The sequence below is a fragment of the Thermomyces lanuginosus genome, assembly GCF_041956635.1.
Source record: "Thermomyces lanuginosus strain ATCC 200065 unplaced genomic scaffold VTN49scaffold_31, whole genome shotgun sequence".
NCBI classification, from domain to species: Eukaryota; Fungi; Ascomycota; class Eurotiomycetes; order Eurotiales; family Trichocomaceae; genus Thermomyces; species Thermomyces lanuginosus.
In genome coordinates this window covers 963606-979636 of record NW_027192365.1, presented here as the reverse complement: position 1 = coordinate 979636, position 16031 = coordinate 963606, and the positions used below count along the sequence as shown (strand labels likewise).

Sequence of the window (16031 nt, the reverse complement as noted above, 5' to 3'; positions counted from 1 at the left end):
AGTTGCATTGGCAGGAGCACGGAGTAGAATTAAACACCTGTCAACTCTCTCCCACTTTTTCGAGTGAATTGATTAATTAGTATCTTCATTCTGCATCGAACGTACAGTACTTCAAGCACCTAATGGGTGCGCGTGCACAAGGTCCAGTCCCTGGAGCTTCTTGCCCAAATACTATTTCTGCAAACCCGCGGTGTCCATATACAACGCGTTACATGGTCATGTGACCCTTTCCGGCAAAAAGTTTAAGCGGACCGAGGTTTCGCATTCCGTCAGTTCTTCGATCATGCCAAGACCGGCTCATCACAGTCGGCCGACCAAAAGGGCATTGGAAACCAGAGCATCCTCCGAAAGCTCTGTTTCGCACGTGGTTTCGAACCATTTTTTAGTTTTCTTTTCTCATTTCACCCTCGAAGATGGAGGTGGCCTCCAGGTCACCTTCGAGGCTAGCACTCATGGCATCCGCGAGAGGAACCCTCCTGCGGTCTTCGGCCGCCCGATTCCCTTCGTCGTCTCTGTTCGGCGTCGTCGATCGAAGACGGCTTCTGACCAACTCCGCGCGGGCATTGGCAGGCAATGAGTCCTCACTCCTGAGCAGCTTTGGCGGCGGTGGTTCCTCATCGCACTCCGGCGCGCCCCAGACATACTTCTCGCACAAACCCAAGCTCCCCGCCAACACGATCATCCGGTTTGTGCCCCAGCAAACTGCGTGGATTGTCGAGCGGATGGGAAAGTTTCATCGCATTCTCGAACCTGGACTGGCGATTCTGGTTCCGTTTATCGATCGGATTGCCTATGTGAAGAGTCTCAAGGAGGTGGCTATTGAAATTCCGAGTCAGAATGCCATTACGGCGGACAATGTTACGTTGGAGCTTGATGGCGTACTGTATACGAGGGTGTTTGACGCGTACAAGGCTAGGTATGCATTGTTGGGATGTTCTATTGAGGATGCATGCTGACTGTTGTGGCAGCTACGGCGTCGAGGACGCAGAGTACGCCATCTCCCAATTGGCGCAGACAACCATGCGATCCGAAATCGGCCAGCTCACCTTGGACCATGTCTTGAAGGAACGAGCGACGCTGAACACGAATATTACCCAGGCTATCAACGAGGCGGCACAGGACTGGGGAGTTGTGTGCCTGCGATACGAAATTCGTGATATTCACGCGCCCGAAGGCGTTGTTGAGGCAATGCACCGTCAAGTCACCGCCGAACGGTCCAAACGTGCGGAGATTCTCGAATCAGAGGGTCAGCGACAAAGTGCCATCAACATTGCCGAGGGTAGGAAGCAGTCGGTCATCCTGGCGTCCGAGGCCATGCGAGCCGAGCAGATCAACCGAGCGGCCGGTGAGGCCGAAGCCATTCGACTGCGGGCCGAGGCGACTGCCAAGGGCATTGAGGCCGTAGCCAAGGCGATCAGAGATGGCCAGGAGAATGCCCAAAACGCGGTCAGCCTCAGCGTTGCTGAGAAGTACGTGGAGGCATTCTCCAACCTTGCTCGGGAGGGCACCGCCGTGGTTGTCCCGGGCAATGTCGGCGATCTTAGCGGCATGATTGCGAGCGCGCTGTCGGTGTATGGCAAGGTCAATGAGAGCCAAGCTAAGGCTCTAGCCGCCAAGGCATTGGGTGCTCCTGCTCCTCCAGCCGTCTCGACCACCGGCGAGTCAACTCCAAGCAAGTCCGAATCAAATCGTTCCGAGACCCAGTCCACATCTGCGGGAGAGTCCGAACCTCGCGCTCAAAGCGAAGTGGCCAAGAATGTCCTCGAGGGATTTGACGAGGCTAGCCGGCAGACGAGATGATCCGGTACCCAGCTCATCTGTGGGTACCTGTCAGCTCTCATCCTGTAAATCTCCTATCACCCCCTGTTTTCCTTTTGTTCTTCAAGTCCCGTTCACATACCTGTTTTGTTACAATCATTATGCCTCGGATACATTCGGCGATTTCATTTCCTATTTTGTTTTCTGGGAGCTGGAGTTCTGCGTCAAGCATGGACTTTTCCGCCTTGGGTTGGCGATTGTACGATGATGACGAAGAGGAGTACATAAAAACGTGTCTGAGTGGTAATTGAAACAATCACAAAAGGCAATCGATACAAAAATTCATGACTTGGTCTGTACATACTGGGTGTTGTATTCTGACTTCACTGTTCCCATGCCATCCTGCACTATATCACTATCAAATCAGCCCGTGCTTGGCATTCCGCACTGCGCACTCTGATTGGTGTAAATTAAACCCTTTTGCGAAGTGCCCAACTCGCGCTGCTGAACAACGCGAAATCGGCCTTGCGCAAGTCCGGTTTTTACTGAGCAAAAAGCCATCAGATCGTGCCGCCATCACGTCCATCGCGTTTCGATCACCCGCGCCATCGAGAAAACACGGCCGCGTACCCTTCTGGTTCCGGAAAAATAGCAGCATAAATTTCAGAGAGAAAAAAAGGGAAGAAAAGGGACAGAGACTGCGATGCTGGATTTCTAAGGGCTCGCATTTCGTTCACTTCTCGCCCCGTCGCTCGTTGGGAATCCAGGGCTGAACAGGGAATAATCAACGGAGCTACAAAAGGGCGTCGCGAGTACACTCAGGAGACGGTCCAAGATGCATATCATCAAGCCGCACTGGTTGACGCATGGAGGTGGGTTTTTGTTGTTGCGCGTTCGGTCTAACCTTTGAGTTTACGTCTATATACTTGTTCTGGCCATGCCGGGATAGTGCTGCAGATGGATCTTGAATTTTTTTGGAAGTTCTTGCTGCTAACAACTTGTTTTCTGTACAGGGGAACGCAAGGATTTCGAGGTATACAGCTGTGATGTCTCGCCGGATGGGACTCGCCTGGTCACGGCCGCCGGAGGTTAGTTTCTATACTGTCATTGATGTAATAAAGAGAATCGGGCAGGGGACAATGTTGACTAAAACGCGGGCAGATGGCTACGTACGCATCTGGTCAACGGAGGCGATCTACAGCGCCACAGACCCCAACGCCAGCAGTAAGCCGAAGCAGCTGGCGTCCATGAGCAACCATTCGGGTACCATTCATACGGTGCGCTTCTCGCCGAATGGCAAGTACCTGGCGTCTGGCGCGGACGATCGGATTGTTTGCGTATATGTGCATGATTCGAATCCACCGTCGCATGCTTCCACATTTGGTATGTACTGCTCTTGTTCCATGAGCCGGAGACCTGGCTGATGATGATACAAGGGACGAATGAGGCGCCGCCAGTTGAGAATTGGCGCACGATCCGAAGACTGATCGGGCATGACAATGACGTGCAGGATCTCGGTTGGTCGTACGACTCGTCGATCCTTGTGTCCGTGGGCCTGGACTCTAAAGTCGTCGTCTGGTCCGGTCACACGTTTGAGAAGCTCAAAACATTGCTGAACCACCAAAGCCACGTCAAGGGAATCACTTTCGATCCTGCAAACAAGTACTTTGCGACGGCCGGTGACGATCGGACGGTGCGCATCTTCCGATTCACCTCGCCAACTCCAAACTCGACAGCCCATGACCAACTAAATAATTTCGTCCTAGAGACAACCATTTCTGCGCCGTTCGAGTCGTCGCCGTTGACGGCGTATTTCCGTCGTTGCTCGTGGTCGCCCGATGGTATGCACATCGCTGCCGCGAATGCCGTCAACGGCCCCGTCAGCTCGGTGGCCATCATCAACCGAGGCTCCTGGGACAGCGACATTAATTTGATCGGTCACGAGGCGCCCGTAGAGGTCTGCGCTTTTTCGCCCAGACTGTATTCTCCGCATCCCGTGGACAAGATGCCTGTGGACGGCCAGGGTCATACCCATGGCCTCGTCACGGTGATCGCATGCGCTGGCGGCGACAAGTCGCTCAGCGTCTGGGTCACAAGCAACCCGCGGCCCATTGTGGTCACGCAAGATATCTCCGTCAAGTCAATATCGGATCTTGCATGGAGTCCGGACGGCAGGACCCTGTTTGTCACCGCCCTCGATGGGACGATTCTCGCCGTGCGCTTTGAGGAGGCTGAACTCGGATATCCCGTGTCTCTTGAGGAGAATGAGCGGTCGCTGGCCAAGTTCGGCAAGAACCGGAGAGGCGCCGGCATTGCGGAGACCGTGGATGGCTTGCTGCTTGAGGAGCGGAGTAAAGCTGGGGAGTTGAAGGGCGTGGAAGGCCGGATGGGGGCGTTGATGGGTGATGGCCATGCCACCTCGGGGCCGCCCGTCAACGGTACTGGCCCAGGAGCAGCCACAAACGGGGCGCCGGCTGCTGAGTCGCAGAAACGGGCAACTGAGGGCTCATCACTGGCCCCATCCGAGTCGGACAAGGATAAGGATAAGGACAAGGACAAGGAAAAGGAAAAGGAAAAGGAAAAGGAAAAAGACAAGCCCGATCCATATCAAGCTAAGCTTGAGCGATTGAAGCAGCGTCCAACGTACACCAAGGATGGGAAAAAACGGATTGCTCCTCTTTTGGTGTCTGGCGCTGGCGCTGCTCAATCTTCTCTTCCGCAGCCTAAACTGATGGCTTCCGCAGCGCCGAGTCAAGCAGCAGAGGCGCCGCAGAGCGTATTGGATCTGTCCAAGCCGTTTGACGGTCTTCCCAGCGGTGGACTAGCCACGCTCTTGTTTGGAAACAAACGAAAACTTGCGCACCTTGAAGGTGAGGAAGGGGAGCACATGGAGAAACGGATGGCCATGGCAAGTCAGAACGGGGCGGTTCCGGTGATGTCGAACACGCCGGAGGGATTAGTGCCGGCATCGACATTGCCGCCGGTTAGCGGTCAACAAACGACGCCCGAGTTCATCCGACCGGCGGTCGTCAATCCATGCATGGCCATTAGCCAGCTGCGTCTGGCGGTGCCCAAAGTTCGCAGCCATATTGTGCAGGCAATTGACAAGCACGGCAAACCAACGGACCCAGGAGGCGAGTCACGCCCGGCGCGCGTAGATATCGTCTTCGAAGCTCGCAATCCGCCACCAGGCACGGTGACGGGCCGAGCAACGGACCGAGAACCCGTGCGAGTCACGCTGACGCGCGGCGACCAGCCGCTATGGCAGGACTTTTTGCCTCGGGCCGCGCTCCTGGCCACTGGCAACGGCAGTTTCTGGTCCGTCGCCTGCGAAGACGGCTCGATCTACATTTGGACGCCAGCGGGTCGCCGACTAGTCAGCGCACTGGTGCTCGAGGCACAGCCGGTGATTCTCGAAAGCAACGGGCCGTGGCTCATGTGCATTACGGCGGTGGGCATGTGCTACGTGTGGAACGTCAAGACTCTTTCTTCGCCTCACCCTCCCGTGTCTCTTCAACCCGTTCTCGACGCGGCCATCCATGCGCAGACCGCGCAGCCCACTGTGGCGCCGTCCGTGACAGGGGCGCGCATCAATTCCGAGGGCCGGATCGTGGTCGGTCTCTCCAACGGCGAGGGCTACGCTTACTCCCAGGCCATGTACACCTGGCAGCGCATCTCCGAGGCATGGTGGGCCGTGGGCAGTCAGTATTGGAACACGACGGACGCGCCCGTCGGCAATCTCCAGTCCCTGCGTGCCGCTCAGAAGAAGGACGATGCCAAGGAGCCCATCTCTGCGGGCATTATCCCGTGGCTGGAGCGCAACACCACCAGCGAGACTCTCCTCCGCGGCCGCGCTTATTTCTTGCAGAGGCTCATCAAGACTCTGCTCTCACGCGAAGGGTATGAAGGGTTCGAGGCCAACGTGTCGATCGCCCATCTCGAAAACCGCATGGCAGCCGCGCTGTCGCTCGGCGCAAAGGAAGAATTCCGACTGTATCTGTCCATGTATGCAAAGCGTATCGGCGCGGAGGGTCTGCGCGGGAAGGTCGAGGAGCTGCTCAGGTCGCTTGTGGGGGGTATTTTCGAGGATGATGACGTGGGTGAGGACGCCGATGCTGCGCGTAAGAAGTCGCAGACGGAACAGGACGGACGCACCTGGGCGGGTAGCTCCGACACTCTCTGCGGATGGCCTCGGGCGGTTTTGCTGAAAGAAGTCATTGTCGCGCTAGGTATGCTTCTTATCATACATATTTAATCCTTGGATATCCTCGCTAACTGAGACAGGCAAATATCGTGACCTTCAACGCATAACGGTGCCCTACGCGAAACTTTTGGGCGTCGTCGATAGCGAGGAGCCCGACGGCGATGTGATCATGAAGACTTGAACGAGGAACAATGTATTTTGATCTGTAACATTTCTTACCGTTCAGTTTCATGTCTTTGAAGTTATCTACACCCGTTTTGTTGCGGCGGCGTTTGTGCGATGATTGTCTGATTAAGGGTCGGAGGTTGTTGTTCCTTTTGTTCTGTGTCGAATTACGGCTTGTATGGGTTGGCACTCTGTGGGCTTAGTTTCTTTTTGTCTTCGGGCTTTTGAGCTGTCTGTTCTGTTTTCGTGTATTATTATTTTAGCAGCGGACATCTGCGACAATCTGAACGACGTGAGGGGATATCGCTTCAGAAAGGGAGGAATACTACGCCCATTAAATGCGTTGCTCGTTTTTGCGAAGACATATATAAACCCTAGGGCTCTTTCACTATGGCTCAACGCGCAGCACACTCGATCAGTACGAAATTATCAGGAAGCGATTCGAAGGCATCGATTACCTCGGCGAGGAAAAAAGACAAAATGAGTTGCTATCGTTGCGCTTGCGTCAATGCAGGCACTTCGTTTCTCGATCTCGCCCAGTGGGGTGAGGATTGCGATGACCAAGACGATCTCTTCGAAGTTTTGGACAGGGAAATCGAAGCTCTGTTGCTGGAAGAGGACGATCTTGATTACTATCTTTCTCCTGCCGACTCAACTGGCGGTTTCCGTCTCTATGAGCCTGAGCCATCGGTGGAAAAGAACCTTTTTTGCCATCTGGAAATCACACCTGATGACCGCGATCTGAATGAACTCGTCGGATCTTTATTTAGAGAGACCTTTGATGGCAATGCCCCGTCTCGTCGTGGATCCAGTGGTGACGACGACGATACGGATAACAACGATCTTCAGGGTTTGGTCGCAGAAGAAGTTAATGACAATCGTCGTGGACTTGATAACTGTGCCCGCGCTCCCAATCACGGCGAATCCTCGCCCAAAGAGGATATCGAAAACATTGACGATGTTAGCCAAGTTGACAACGGCCACCAACAAAATTCACTGCCGGGAGAAAGCATTGACGACACTCCGGGAGTCACGGATGACAACAGCCGGAACAATGATGCCGAATCTTTTCCTGGAGAAACCTTCAACGATGTCTCTGCTTGCCATGGAGAAAATAGGAATGCTGAAGCCACGTTCTATGACAGTCTCGAGTCCTCACCTGAAGAGGATATCGAAGATTTTCCTTGTCAAATTGAAAATTGCCGTCGCTGTCTTAATCGTGAGTCCATGCTCGAAGAGGATATTGATGACTCTCTTCATCAAGTTGACAACTGCCACAGTCATCTCCACGATTCCTCGTCGGAGGAGGATATTAACGAGTTTCTTCGACAACTTGACTCTTGCCGCAGCCGTCTCCATCATTACGAAGAGCCATCTTTGCCGGAAGGACTTCCTGATGAATTTCTTTGCCCTCCGCGAGACGATGATCCGCATTTCGACTTCGATTTTTCGTCGGATGAAGAAGGCATTTTTGATGATTTCCGCCGCTTCGACATTGTCGACGATAGCTCCTTTGAAATCTGAATGAGACGGCGATGATTGATGAAGGTGCTGTTGCACCAAGATCCGATGAACTGCTCATAATTTGTGGATTTATCACTTGTAGAGTATATGGTGGTGTATTAGTTGGTAGAGCTGGCATGATCGGGTTTGTATTCATGACTGAGGATAGGGCCTAGGTTAATGGGACCTGAGTTTTTTTGGATGATTTGTTCCTTCAATGCCAGTAGCTCTATCCTTAGTTCAAGTATCTCATTTTTTGAGACGGTCAAGACATTTGGAGATATCTGCTCGTAGTTTCTCGCTCCTTTCGATCAAAGCCGTGATTTTCGCAGCCGTCTCCTTTGCCCCCCGTTCACCGACAAAAAAGAAATGGTTTCCCTGAACCACCTCCTCGGTGAGCTCTTTCCGAGCCCTATCCAACAGGGCCAACAAGGTCCTCCAGTCCTCATTGTCCGGCGTCGACGCCGGTACGGTCTTGGACACATCCGCAGTAAGCTTCAGCGTCAACACAGTGCCCCATGTAGCAGCGTCAATCAACGTGTGTCTGAGATCCCGTGCAACAGTCGGCCTGATCGCTGCGATGTAAGGATACAGCTCGTAGTCCCGCTCGGGAGCGGCATAGCGCAGATCCTGGCCCGGCGCACGAACGAATCCGGACACTTTTTCCGAGTGCTCTGCATGCGGATCGTCCGACTCACAGTAGGCAAGGTCCCAGCTGTTGAGCTGCACTGGAAGATGCCCGACATAGTCACGGCGGTACGACTCCTCGTCAATTATGGGCGACCGCCCTGGCCGATCTAGTTGCTGCATCTCGCGCAACTGCGCCAGGAACGAGGTCTGAAAGATTGGGCATACGGCGTAGCCATTACTGCTGCGGTGAACAATGGGATCCGCGGGCCGCACACCCGTGATACCGCCTGGTGTCGCCGCAAGGCTGATGAAGAGGCGCAAGTCCAGCCCGTTGGCGCGGGAAGCGTGGACCAGCGGCTTGAGGATCCTGCCAGCCATGCTCCATGCGAGAACGACAATTTGATTCACCGCCTCTGTCACTTCACATCCATCGCTGCTGGCTCGGTACTTATTGATTACTGCCCGCGCCGTTTGCGCGGTCAGATTGCCCCAATCTGTCAGGTTGAACGCTGGGTACCGTGGGGATATCACCTCAGCCTCTGGTTCCAACATCTCCAGCGGATACGACACCGCGAGTACATCATATCCCGCCTGGTTAAGCCAGTGGGCAATGAAGTCCTGTGGGATGTGACCGGGGTGCACGCCGTAAGAGATACGGGCTAGATGCGCAGCTCCAGGAATGAAAATAACGAGTGGCCGTTGTCGGCCGTCCGATGACCCGGAGTTTGCAGCCGGTAAAAACCGGTAGAGTGTCTCGAACTCACCAAATTGCTGCAATATCTCGCCAGAATAGATATTTGGGCCCATGGCAACACGTTTTGTCTTCTCTTAACCAAATGGTGCGAGTTTAGGTCGAAGTTCAATCCAGCCGATCAACGACGGATCATGTCCGTCATGATCGGCCAATTCTACCAACAACCGGCTTCGGTAGAATGGTGCCGTCGGCTGACGAAAGTGGGCTAATAATGACGAGTACGCTCATGCGTGCTTGTCACACTACAGGGATACGGATACCATCAAATCCGACTATTAGGGCTCATCGCCAGGAGACAAGGAGAGGGAACCAAGTGAGATTTAACACATCAAAATGGAAAATACAAATACGTATGCACTATTCCTAAAATGGCGTAATCACGTGACTTATGTCATGTGAAGAAAAATCTCTGTTTATGTTGGCTTCATTTTTTTTGATATTTTTTCTAGATCAAGACTAGGTCAGAGCTGCTTGTAAATAGACGATCCTCTAGACCTGTCGCTCAGCTACGTGCTGCTGTGCGTCACCTTGTCGCTCCTTACAGTCCTCCCGTCGGCCCGCGGGGCCTCCGTCACCACGGCGTCCCTCAGCCCCTCCAAGTTTTTCTTTTCTTCTCCCCTCTTTCAACCCACTGCAGCTGGTTCTGCTTTGGCCTTTGGCTTTTGTCGGTGCAATCAGCAGCTCAGGCCGGCCCGCTTCTCATCTCTTCTCATATTTCGCACTTACGCGACAAAGAAGAAGAAGAAAATGGGCCCCAAGAAGGAAGTCAAGCAGGAAAAAGTCCTCCTGGGTCGTCCAGGTAACAATTTGAAGAGCGGGATTGTAAGTGAGCAAGCTCAGGACAGATCGAACTGGCGGACTAATTTCTGGATAGGTCGGCCTTGCCAATGTCGGCAAATCAACCCTCTTCCAAGCTATTACCAAGTCTTCTCTTGGTAACCCCGCCAACTTCCCTTATGCGACCATTGACCCCGAAGAGGCGCGTGTCATTGTTCCTGACGAGCGCTATGACTGGTTGTGCGAACACTACAAGCCCGCTTCGCGAGTCCCCGCCAACTTGACCATTTATGACATTGCCGGTCTGACCCGCGGCGCCTCTACGGGTGCTGGGTTGGGGAACGCATTCTTGTCGCATATCCGCGCCGTTGACGCGATCTTCGAGGTTGTGCGGTGCTTCGATGACGCCGAGATCATTCACGTCGAGGGTGACGTTGACCCGGTGCGAGATCTCAATATCATCAGCGAGGAGCTGCGCTTGAAAGATATCGAGTTCGTTGAGAAGGCGCTGGAGAATCTGCAAAAGCAAACAAAACGTGGCGGTCAGACTCTGGAGATGAAGAAGTTGAGGGAAGATGAGGCTACCGTTGCCAAGGTGCTTCAGTGGCTGAAGGATGGCAAGGACGTTCGTCAGGGAGATTGGAACCCAAAGGAGGTACGTTTTTTTTATCTTTTATTGCTGATTCCTGTTTTTGTGTTGTATGATGAACAAGAGCACTGCTCGAATCCAACCCAGCTCGTCGAACGCCCCATAATCTCACGTCGGGGTTGTCTTGAGATAACGTCCCATTCTGATTTCCTTCCCCAGCCATCTCACGATTTTGCTAAGTCTGTGGTTCAGCGCTGACGAGTGAGTATAGGTTGAGGTTATCAATCCCCTGTTCCTCCTGACGGCGAAGCCGGTTGTTTACTTGATTAATCTTAGTGAGCGGGACTACATCCGCCAAAAGAACAAGCACCTACCCAAAGTGGTAGAGTGGATCAAACAAAATTCTCCAAACGACCCTGTGATCCCCATCTCTGTATCCTTCGAGGAACGTTTGGCCAAGATGAGCGATGAGGAGGCCGCGGAGGAATGCAAGAAGCTGGGCACCAAGTCTGCGCTGCCCAAGGCGATTGTGACCATGCGCCAGGCGCTGAACTTGGGAAGCTTCTTCACCGTGGGTTCGGACGAGGTGCGACAATGGACTATTCGCAAGGGCACCAAAGCGCCCCAAGCGGCCGGTGTAATCCACAGTGACTTCGAGAAGACCTTCATCCAGGCCATCGTGTACAATTACAAGACCCTTCGCGAGTACGGTGACGAGGCCGCCGTCAGGGCTGCGGGTAAGGTCATGACAAAGGGCAAGGATTACGTCGTTGAGGATGGAGACATCATCCTGATTAAGGCTGGAGCGGCCAAGGGTTAGACGAGTGACGGATATAGAGTAGCAGCGGACATGTGATGAAATGAATAGCCATCCGATCACGAACGGACACAGATCTCTGTCACGACTAGAATACGCACTTACGTTTTCGTAGATGCCGAGTTTCTCGCTTAATCAACAGGTCTGTGCGTATGAACCTCCCGGCTTCTAGTTACCTGTACGATGCATTGTAGAAAACCGGTGAATCGAGTCAGAATTGATTCGATATAGATTATCAACCGTGCCGGTGAATCAAGCATTACCATAGTCGAGCATCCAAAGCCATTATCTCAAGCAAACCCCCATCATGCCCGTTTCCTGCTTACGGCCAAGGCAGATGAAAAAGGCGTGGAGCGGCTTACACAAGCATCCCGCAAATCTCGTGACTCCTTCTTACCCTATGAGGTTTAGTTAGTTTAGGTTCAAGAGGACATCCCACCTTGAACAGCTTGTCCCAGAGCTGCCCTCAATCTGATTAAATTGAAAGATCTGATACTACTTTCCAAAATGTTCAAGAAAGAGTGAGTCCAACTCGAGTACTGTATCGCCTTGGCAGATCTTTCTAACATTGACAGAATTCATCCCGGCGCACCAACAAAAGTCAAGTCCTCCGTCCAGCGCGGCCTCCGCAGCAAGTTCGTCGAGACCTACCCAGGCTTCGAGCCGTACATCGATGAGATCATTCCGAAGAAGGCGCAGCTAGAATCTGTAAAACTGTAATGCCATTGCCTATAAGCTCCATATTTCATTTGGTAGTTAGAAGAGAGAGAGAGAGACTGATGCCGTTGCAAATTTCATCCCAATATAGAGCCGATCGAGGAAGCACCCTCTATGTAATCGACTCCAAGCCGCTCTTCTACCAGAACGGAGACACTCTCGTGCCGCATCTACGTCTTGTGCACATGTTTCCGGATGCGCTGCCTCGGCTACGGGTTGATCGCGGCGCGATTCCTTTCATTCTCTCGGGTGCAGCGCTGATGGCGCCCGGGTTGACGTCCGCTGGGGGGTGGCTGCCGGATAGCGACCATGCGCTGCCGGCCGGGCAGGTGGTTGCCGTGGGCGCGGAGGGAAAGGAGGAGGTGTGTCTTGTGGGTCCGCTCAAAATGGGTACGGAGGAGATCAAGCAGAAGAAGAAGGGTGTTGCGATTGATGAGGGGCACTATCTCGGGGATGGGTTGTGGAAGTTGCGTTTGGATTGATTCGGATGATATTCTGTGATAATTACGATGGATGATATGATGACAATGGGGTGGGATGATCATGCGGAATAGATTTGTGATGCCAATCCCGTGGGATTCTAGGCTTTTTATGTACATGAACCAGATCTTCACTGTACAGCAGCGACAAATCACGCCTCTGGAGACTCCATCGGTGATACGTACCCACTACTCGCTTCTGATCGCCCCGTCTCTTCATCGCCCGCCGGTGATCGACTGCTGGCTCTCGTCCCCGACGAGAGATCACTGTCCTGTCTATGTATTCGTTGCGGGGAAAGTAATGACGAACTTGACCCGGCCGATGGCAAGGCCAAGCCAAGCCCCTTCATGCTAATGCTGTTGTCATTTGTCCCTGAGGCAGACCGTCGGAGTCCGACGCGGTCGATCGCCCGTTGCAGTAGCCCTCCGGAACTGTCCAGAGCGACCAGGAACCGTGCCAGCTCGGCACACAGGTCCCAGTCTTCCCGCTGCGCTGCCAACCGGAGCAATCGCACGGCGGAGTCTTCGATCCGCGCGTCGCTGCCGTCCTCTTCCTCGTCGAGTGCCTGGAGAACTAGCAAGTACCCGGCCGCTGTCTTGAGTGACTTTAATCGCAGCGCCTGTTCAAAGAGATCCTTGGGTGGTGGGAGGTGCGCGAACAGAGTTCGCCACGACCGGATCTCATTCTTTCGCGTGCATTGGACGATTATGTCAAGATACACGTCTGCTGGTAAGGACGCTTGGAGGAACGAGATTACTGACGGGAGAAGAGATTGTGGCGTTTGTCCGTCGGCCCCAGCACCCGATTTGCTCTCCTCGGCGGCGACCGTTTCATCCAGCACATTGTGAAGAAGAATCTCGAGCGCATGTGCATAGTATGATAGGTGCTTGTAATAGTGAGACAATGACAGCGCCGCCGGCATGTCGACGTTTGCAAGGCTATGGCGCAGGAAGTAGGGAAGAAACAGATGTGTCTGCGGCGAAGTCAGCGATTGATCAGCGATGCTCTCACAACAATATGCTTACCCGAATAACAAATTTTAGAATCGAGAATGTCACGTCCCGCCTTTGAATCGTCTCTGACTCGATGCCCAGGATGATCCCCTTGTTCAGAAGCACTGACAATGGGTAAAAGTCAACCGGCACAGGCAGAGGCTTGGGCACTTCCTCGCGCTGCAAAATCTCTTGGACGTCGCTCCAGGCGACCAAATCTCGCCCGCAGATCCAGAGCGAATCTCTGAGTGACAAGTTGCTTTGCGCCGCCCGAAGAACGACATCCGCCGACGGACTGTTTGGTACGGACTCTTCGTTTGGCGGTGCAAAGTTGAAAGACAGTTGGTCTCGCATCAGAGTGTAGTACTCAACGTCCTGCGCCACGATGCGCATGTCATATTTGAGATCTCCGCTGTCGGATACGGACGGCTGTAGCAAGACCAGATTGCCGTCTACAAGTAGCAGTACAGAAGCTACTTTGACATCTTGTGATGGATCTCCGTTTCCTGCTTCAGTCAGCAAACCACTCCCTCACAGCTGTGAAATGAAACTTACGCAGCTGTTCTTCTGGCAGAATCCAGCTGATGGAGCGTACCCGTGCTGGAGAACGCACAATTCCATAAAAAGCAATCTGACCGACTGGTACCAAACACACGCTGTTCTGCATGGAATGGATCACAAAGTGGTACAAGACATTGTCGTACGTATACACAAGGAGGGAATCTTCCCCTGATGGACCGATGAACACCGCGGGCGATGCAAGATACTCAGTGTGAAGGATATTGTTGTTAGAGAGAGCCAACTCTCTCGAGTACATACGGAGCTACAGGTCAATTGACAATGGCATTAGTGACGAGTTCATCGATCACGGTGGCCAGCCTTACCTCGTATGATCCGTTGCTGTCAACAGCGGCGATGAGAAAATGCCCGTACCAACACATGCCTCCTCGCACTGTGAATGAGTTCTCGGCCTCGACATCTTCGAACGTCTTCCATCTACCACTGTTGACGCTGTAGTGAGCGAGGCCGCGTCTCCCCGCAATGGCCACATATCGACCATCTTGAGAGACAACGCAGGATCGAATCGGCCACTGGGCATGGAGATATGCCGGCGGATACTGGGCATGATGCCATAACGAGTCCTTGCCGGAGATGGTCATCAAGTCTGGCAGATCGTGGCCACGATATAGTATGATTTCCGTTCCCGTCTGCAAAAGAGCTCTCGCGAGGTTCGCGGGAGAGTAGCAGCCCGTCATGGCGCTGCGAGCGGTCTCAAGAATCCAAAGCCGTCGATCATCCCTTGCTGTGATAAGAAGATCGGATCCGCCACCGATCCAGCAAGCTGCGGAAACACTAGTAAGCCAGTTTTCGCCATTGGCCTCGGCCATCTCACGGTCGACGGAGAAACTACTGCCCACTGGTCTTCCAAAAACGCTCCAGTTGGCCCATCCTTGTTCGAAGCCCACAAATAAAGAGTATCCGTCAGGCGAGTAACTGATTGAGGTGATTTTGCCAGTGGTAGCTGCAGACGCTGGTGCTTGGACTGTGTGAGACACTACGACGTTTCCCGCGTAGTCCTTGGCAGTGTACACAATGATTTCGCCGCTAGCACAGCTTACGGCAAGAAGCGAAAATCGCGCATTGACGGCTGCCTTCATGGCTCGCTGGCCATCGTTTGCAGGAGTGTGAAAGCAGACTCCTTTGAACAGCTTGGGTGGATCGTCCGACTCGGAAGCGCCATCTGGCTTCCTCTGCATCGAGTATGCATGCCCATCGCTTGTCACCCAGATGAAAATATTCATGGCCCGATCATATACCATCTCCGTTACTGTGACCTTCTTGGACACTCCCAACATCCGGCTCAGCAGCTCCGATGTCGACTGGGTTCCATTCTTGTCTGGGGTCCATCGAATGCACTGGAGTGCCGCGGGTTTGACGGTAGCGACGATCAGCTCATTGTCCAGCGCTAGTGCCTTTCCAATACCCGATTCCACCTTGATCGCCATCCGGAACCGGATGCTGACATCCCGAATGCCATTGGCGTCTTCCCCGCCGAAGTGACGTGCCAGCAGTTGGCGACGGTTGGGATTGGAATGATTGAATTGCTGCTGGTAGACCCGAGAATTGGGATCCGAAGCCACGGTATAGGTCAGCAAGTACCCATGCAGTGTTTGGGCAACCAATATCGTTGAATCTGGGTGCATAAGCAACGAGACATTCGGGCCGTACGTGTCGAGCGATGCGGTTGACCGTGCAACGGCGGCCACGACCCCTGTCGGCTGATGATTTTCTTTTTAGCTAGAAAGGCCTGATAACAATCAGAATCAAATCACCTTTGTCTGCCACACTGCGATCGACGACTCTGTCATTGTCGCGAAGAAATGCCCATTGCGTGAGACGCAAAGGCCAATGAGTGGTTCCCGCGCCCAGGCATTGCGGTTGCGTGCGCGTCGTGTTGAACTGTCGAACGAGCCTTGTCTCTCCGTCTCTCGGCCATCTGCGGCTTCGGCTTCTTCTTCCCCATGGACGGTCACGGGGGGCCCTGGTCCATTGACCGCATAAACCCGGGGAACCCCATTTGGCCAGTACATGGCGGGACGCGACGACGTGTCACAGAGGGATCAGGAACTTTCCTCGAGACATTT

At 53.6% G+C, this 16031-nt stretch overlaps 7 protein-coding genes across 7 annotated transcripts; 5 read left to right on the top strand and 2 right to left on the bottom strand.

Annotated features, from left to right (window-relative positions):
• Window positions 1-413: 413 nt before the first annotated feature.
• Window positions 414-1800, top strand: VTN49DRAFT_4396 (uncharacterized protein; the record flags this gene model as incomplete). The annotated part of the gene is made up of 2 exons (XM_069412337.1): window positions 414-916; window positions 969-1800. The coding sequence occupies 2 exons, from the start codon at window positions 414-416 to the stop codon at window positions 1798-1800; spliced, it is 1335 nt and encodes a 444-aa protein (XP_069267591.1).
• Window positions 1801-2593: 793 nt separating this feature from the next.
• VTN49DRAFT_4395 (uncharacterized protein) lies at window positions 2594-6143 on the top strand (the record flags this gene model as incomplete). Its single annotated transcript, XM_069412336.1, has 5 exons — window positions 2594-2630; window positions 2772-2846; window positions 2920-3141; window positions 3195-5987; window positions 6043-6143. The coding sequence occupies 5 exons, from the start codon at window positions 2594-2596 to the stop codon at window positions 6141-6143; spliced, it is 3228 nt and encodes a 1075-aa protein (XP_069267590.1).
• A 464-nt stretch (window positions 6144-6607) lies between these two features.
• VTN49DRAFT_4394 (uncharacterized protein) lies at window positions 6608-7651 on the top strand (the record flags this gene model as incomplete). The annotated part of the gene is made up of 1 exon (XM_069412335.1): window positions 6608-7651. One exon carries the CDS (start codon window positions 6608-6610, stop codon window positions 7649-7651), a length of 1044 nt encoding a protein of 347 aa, XP_069267589.1.
• A 228-nt stretch (window positions 7652-7879) lies between these two features.
• On the bottom strand, window positions 7880-9067 carry VTN49DRAFT_4393 (uncharacterized protein; the record flags this gene model as incomplete). The annotated part of the gene is made up of 1 exon (XM_069412334.1): window positions 7880-9067. The coding sequence occupies one exon, from the start codon at window positions 9065-9067 to the stop codon at window positions 7880-7882; it is 1188 nt and encodes a 395-aa protein (XP_069267588.1).
• A 694-nt stretch (window positions 9068-9761) lies between these two features.
• Window positions 9762-11200, top strand: VTN49DRAFT_4392 (uncharacterized protein; the record flags this gene model as incomplete). Its single annotated transcript, XM_069412333.1, has 3 exons — window positions 9762-9836; window positions 9889-10446; window positions 10652-11200. The coding sequence occupies 3 exons, from the start codon at window positions 9762-9764 to the stop codon at window positions 11198-11200; spliced, it is 1182 nt and encodes a 393-aa protein (XP_069267587.1).
• A 504-nt stretch (window positions 11201-11704) lies between these two features.
• VTN49DRAFT_4391 (uncharacterized protein) lies at window positions 11705-12396 on the top strand (the record flags this gene model as incomplete). Its single annotated transcript, XM_069412332.1, has 3 exons — window positions 11705-11718; window positions 11773-11913; window positions 12006-12396. 3 exons carry the CDS (start codon window positions 11705-11707, stop codon window positions 12394-12396), a joined length of 546 nt encoding a protein of 181 aa, XP_069267586.1.
• Window positions 12397-12545: 149 nt separating this feature from the next.
• On the bottom strand, window positions 12546-15977 carry VTN49DRAFT_4390 (uncharacterized protein; the record flags this gene model as incomplete). The annotated part of the gene is made up of 5 exons (XM_069412331.1): window positions 12546-13367; window positions 13420-13892; window positions 13942-14209; window positions 14271-15665; window positions 15720-15977. The coding sequence occupies 5 exons, from the start codon at window positions 15975-15977 to the stop codon at window positions 12546-12548; spliced, it is 3216 nt and encodes a 1071-aa protein (XP_069267585.1).
• Window positions 15978-16031: the final 54 nt, after the last annotated feature.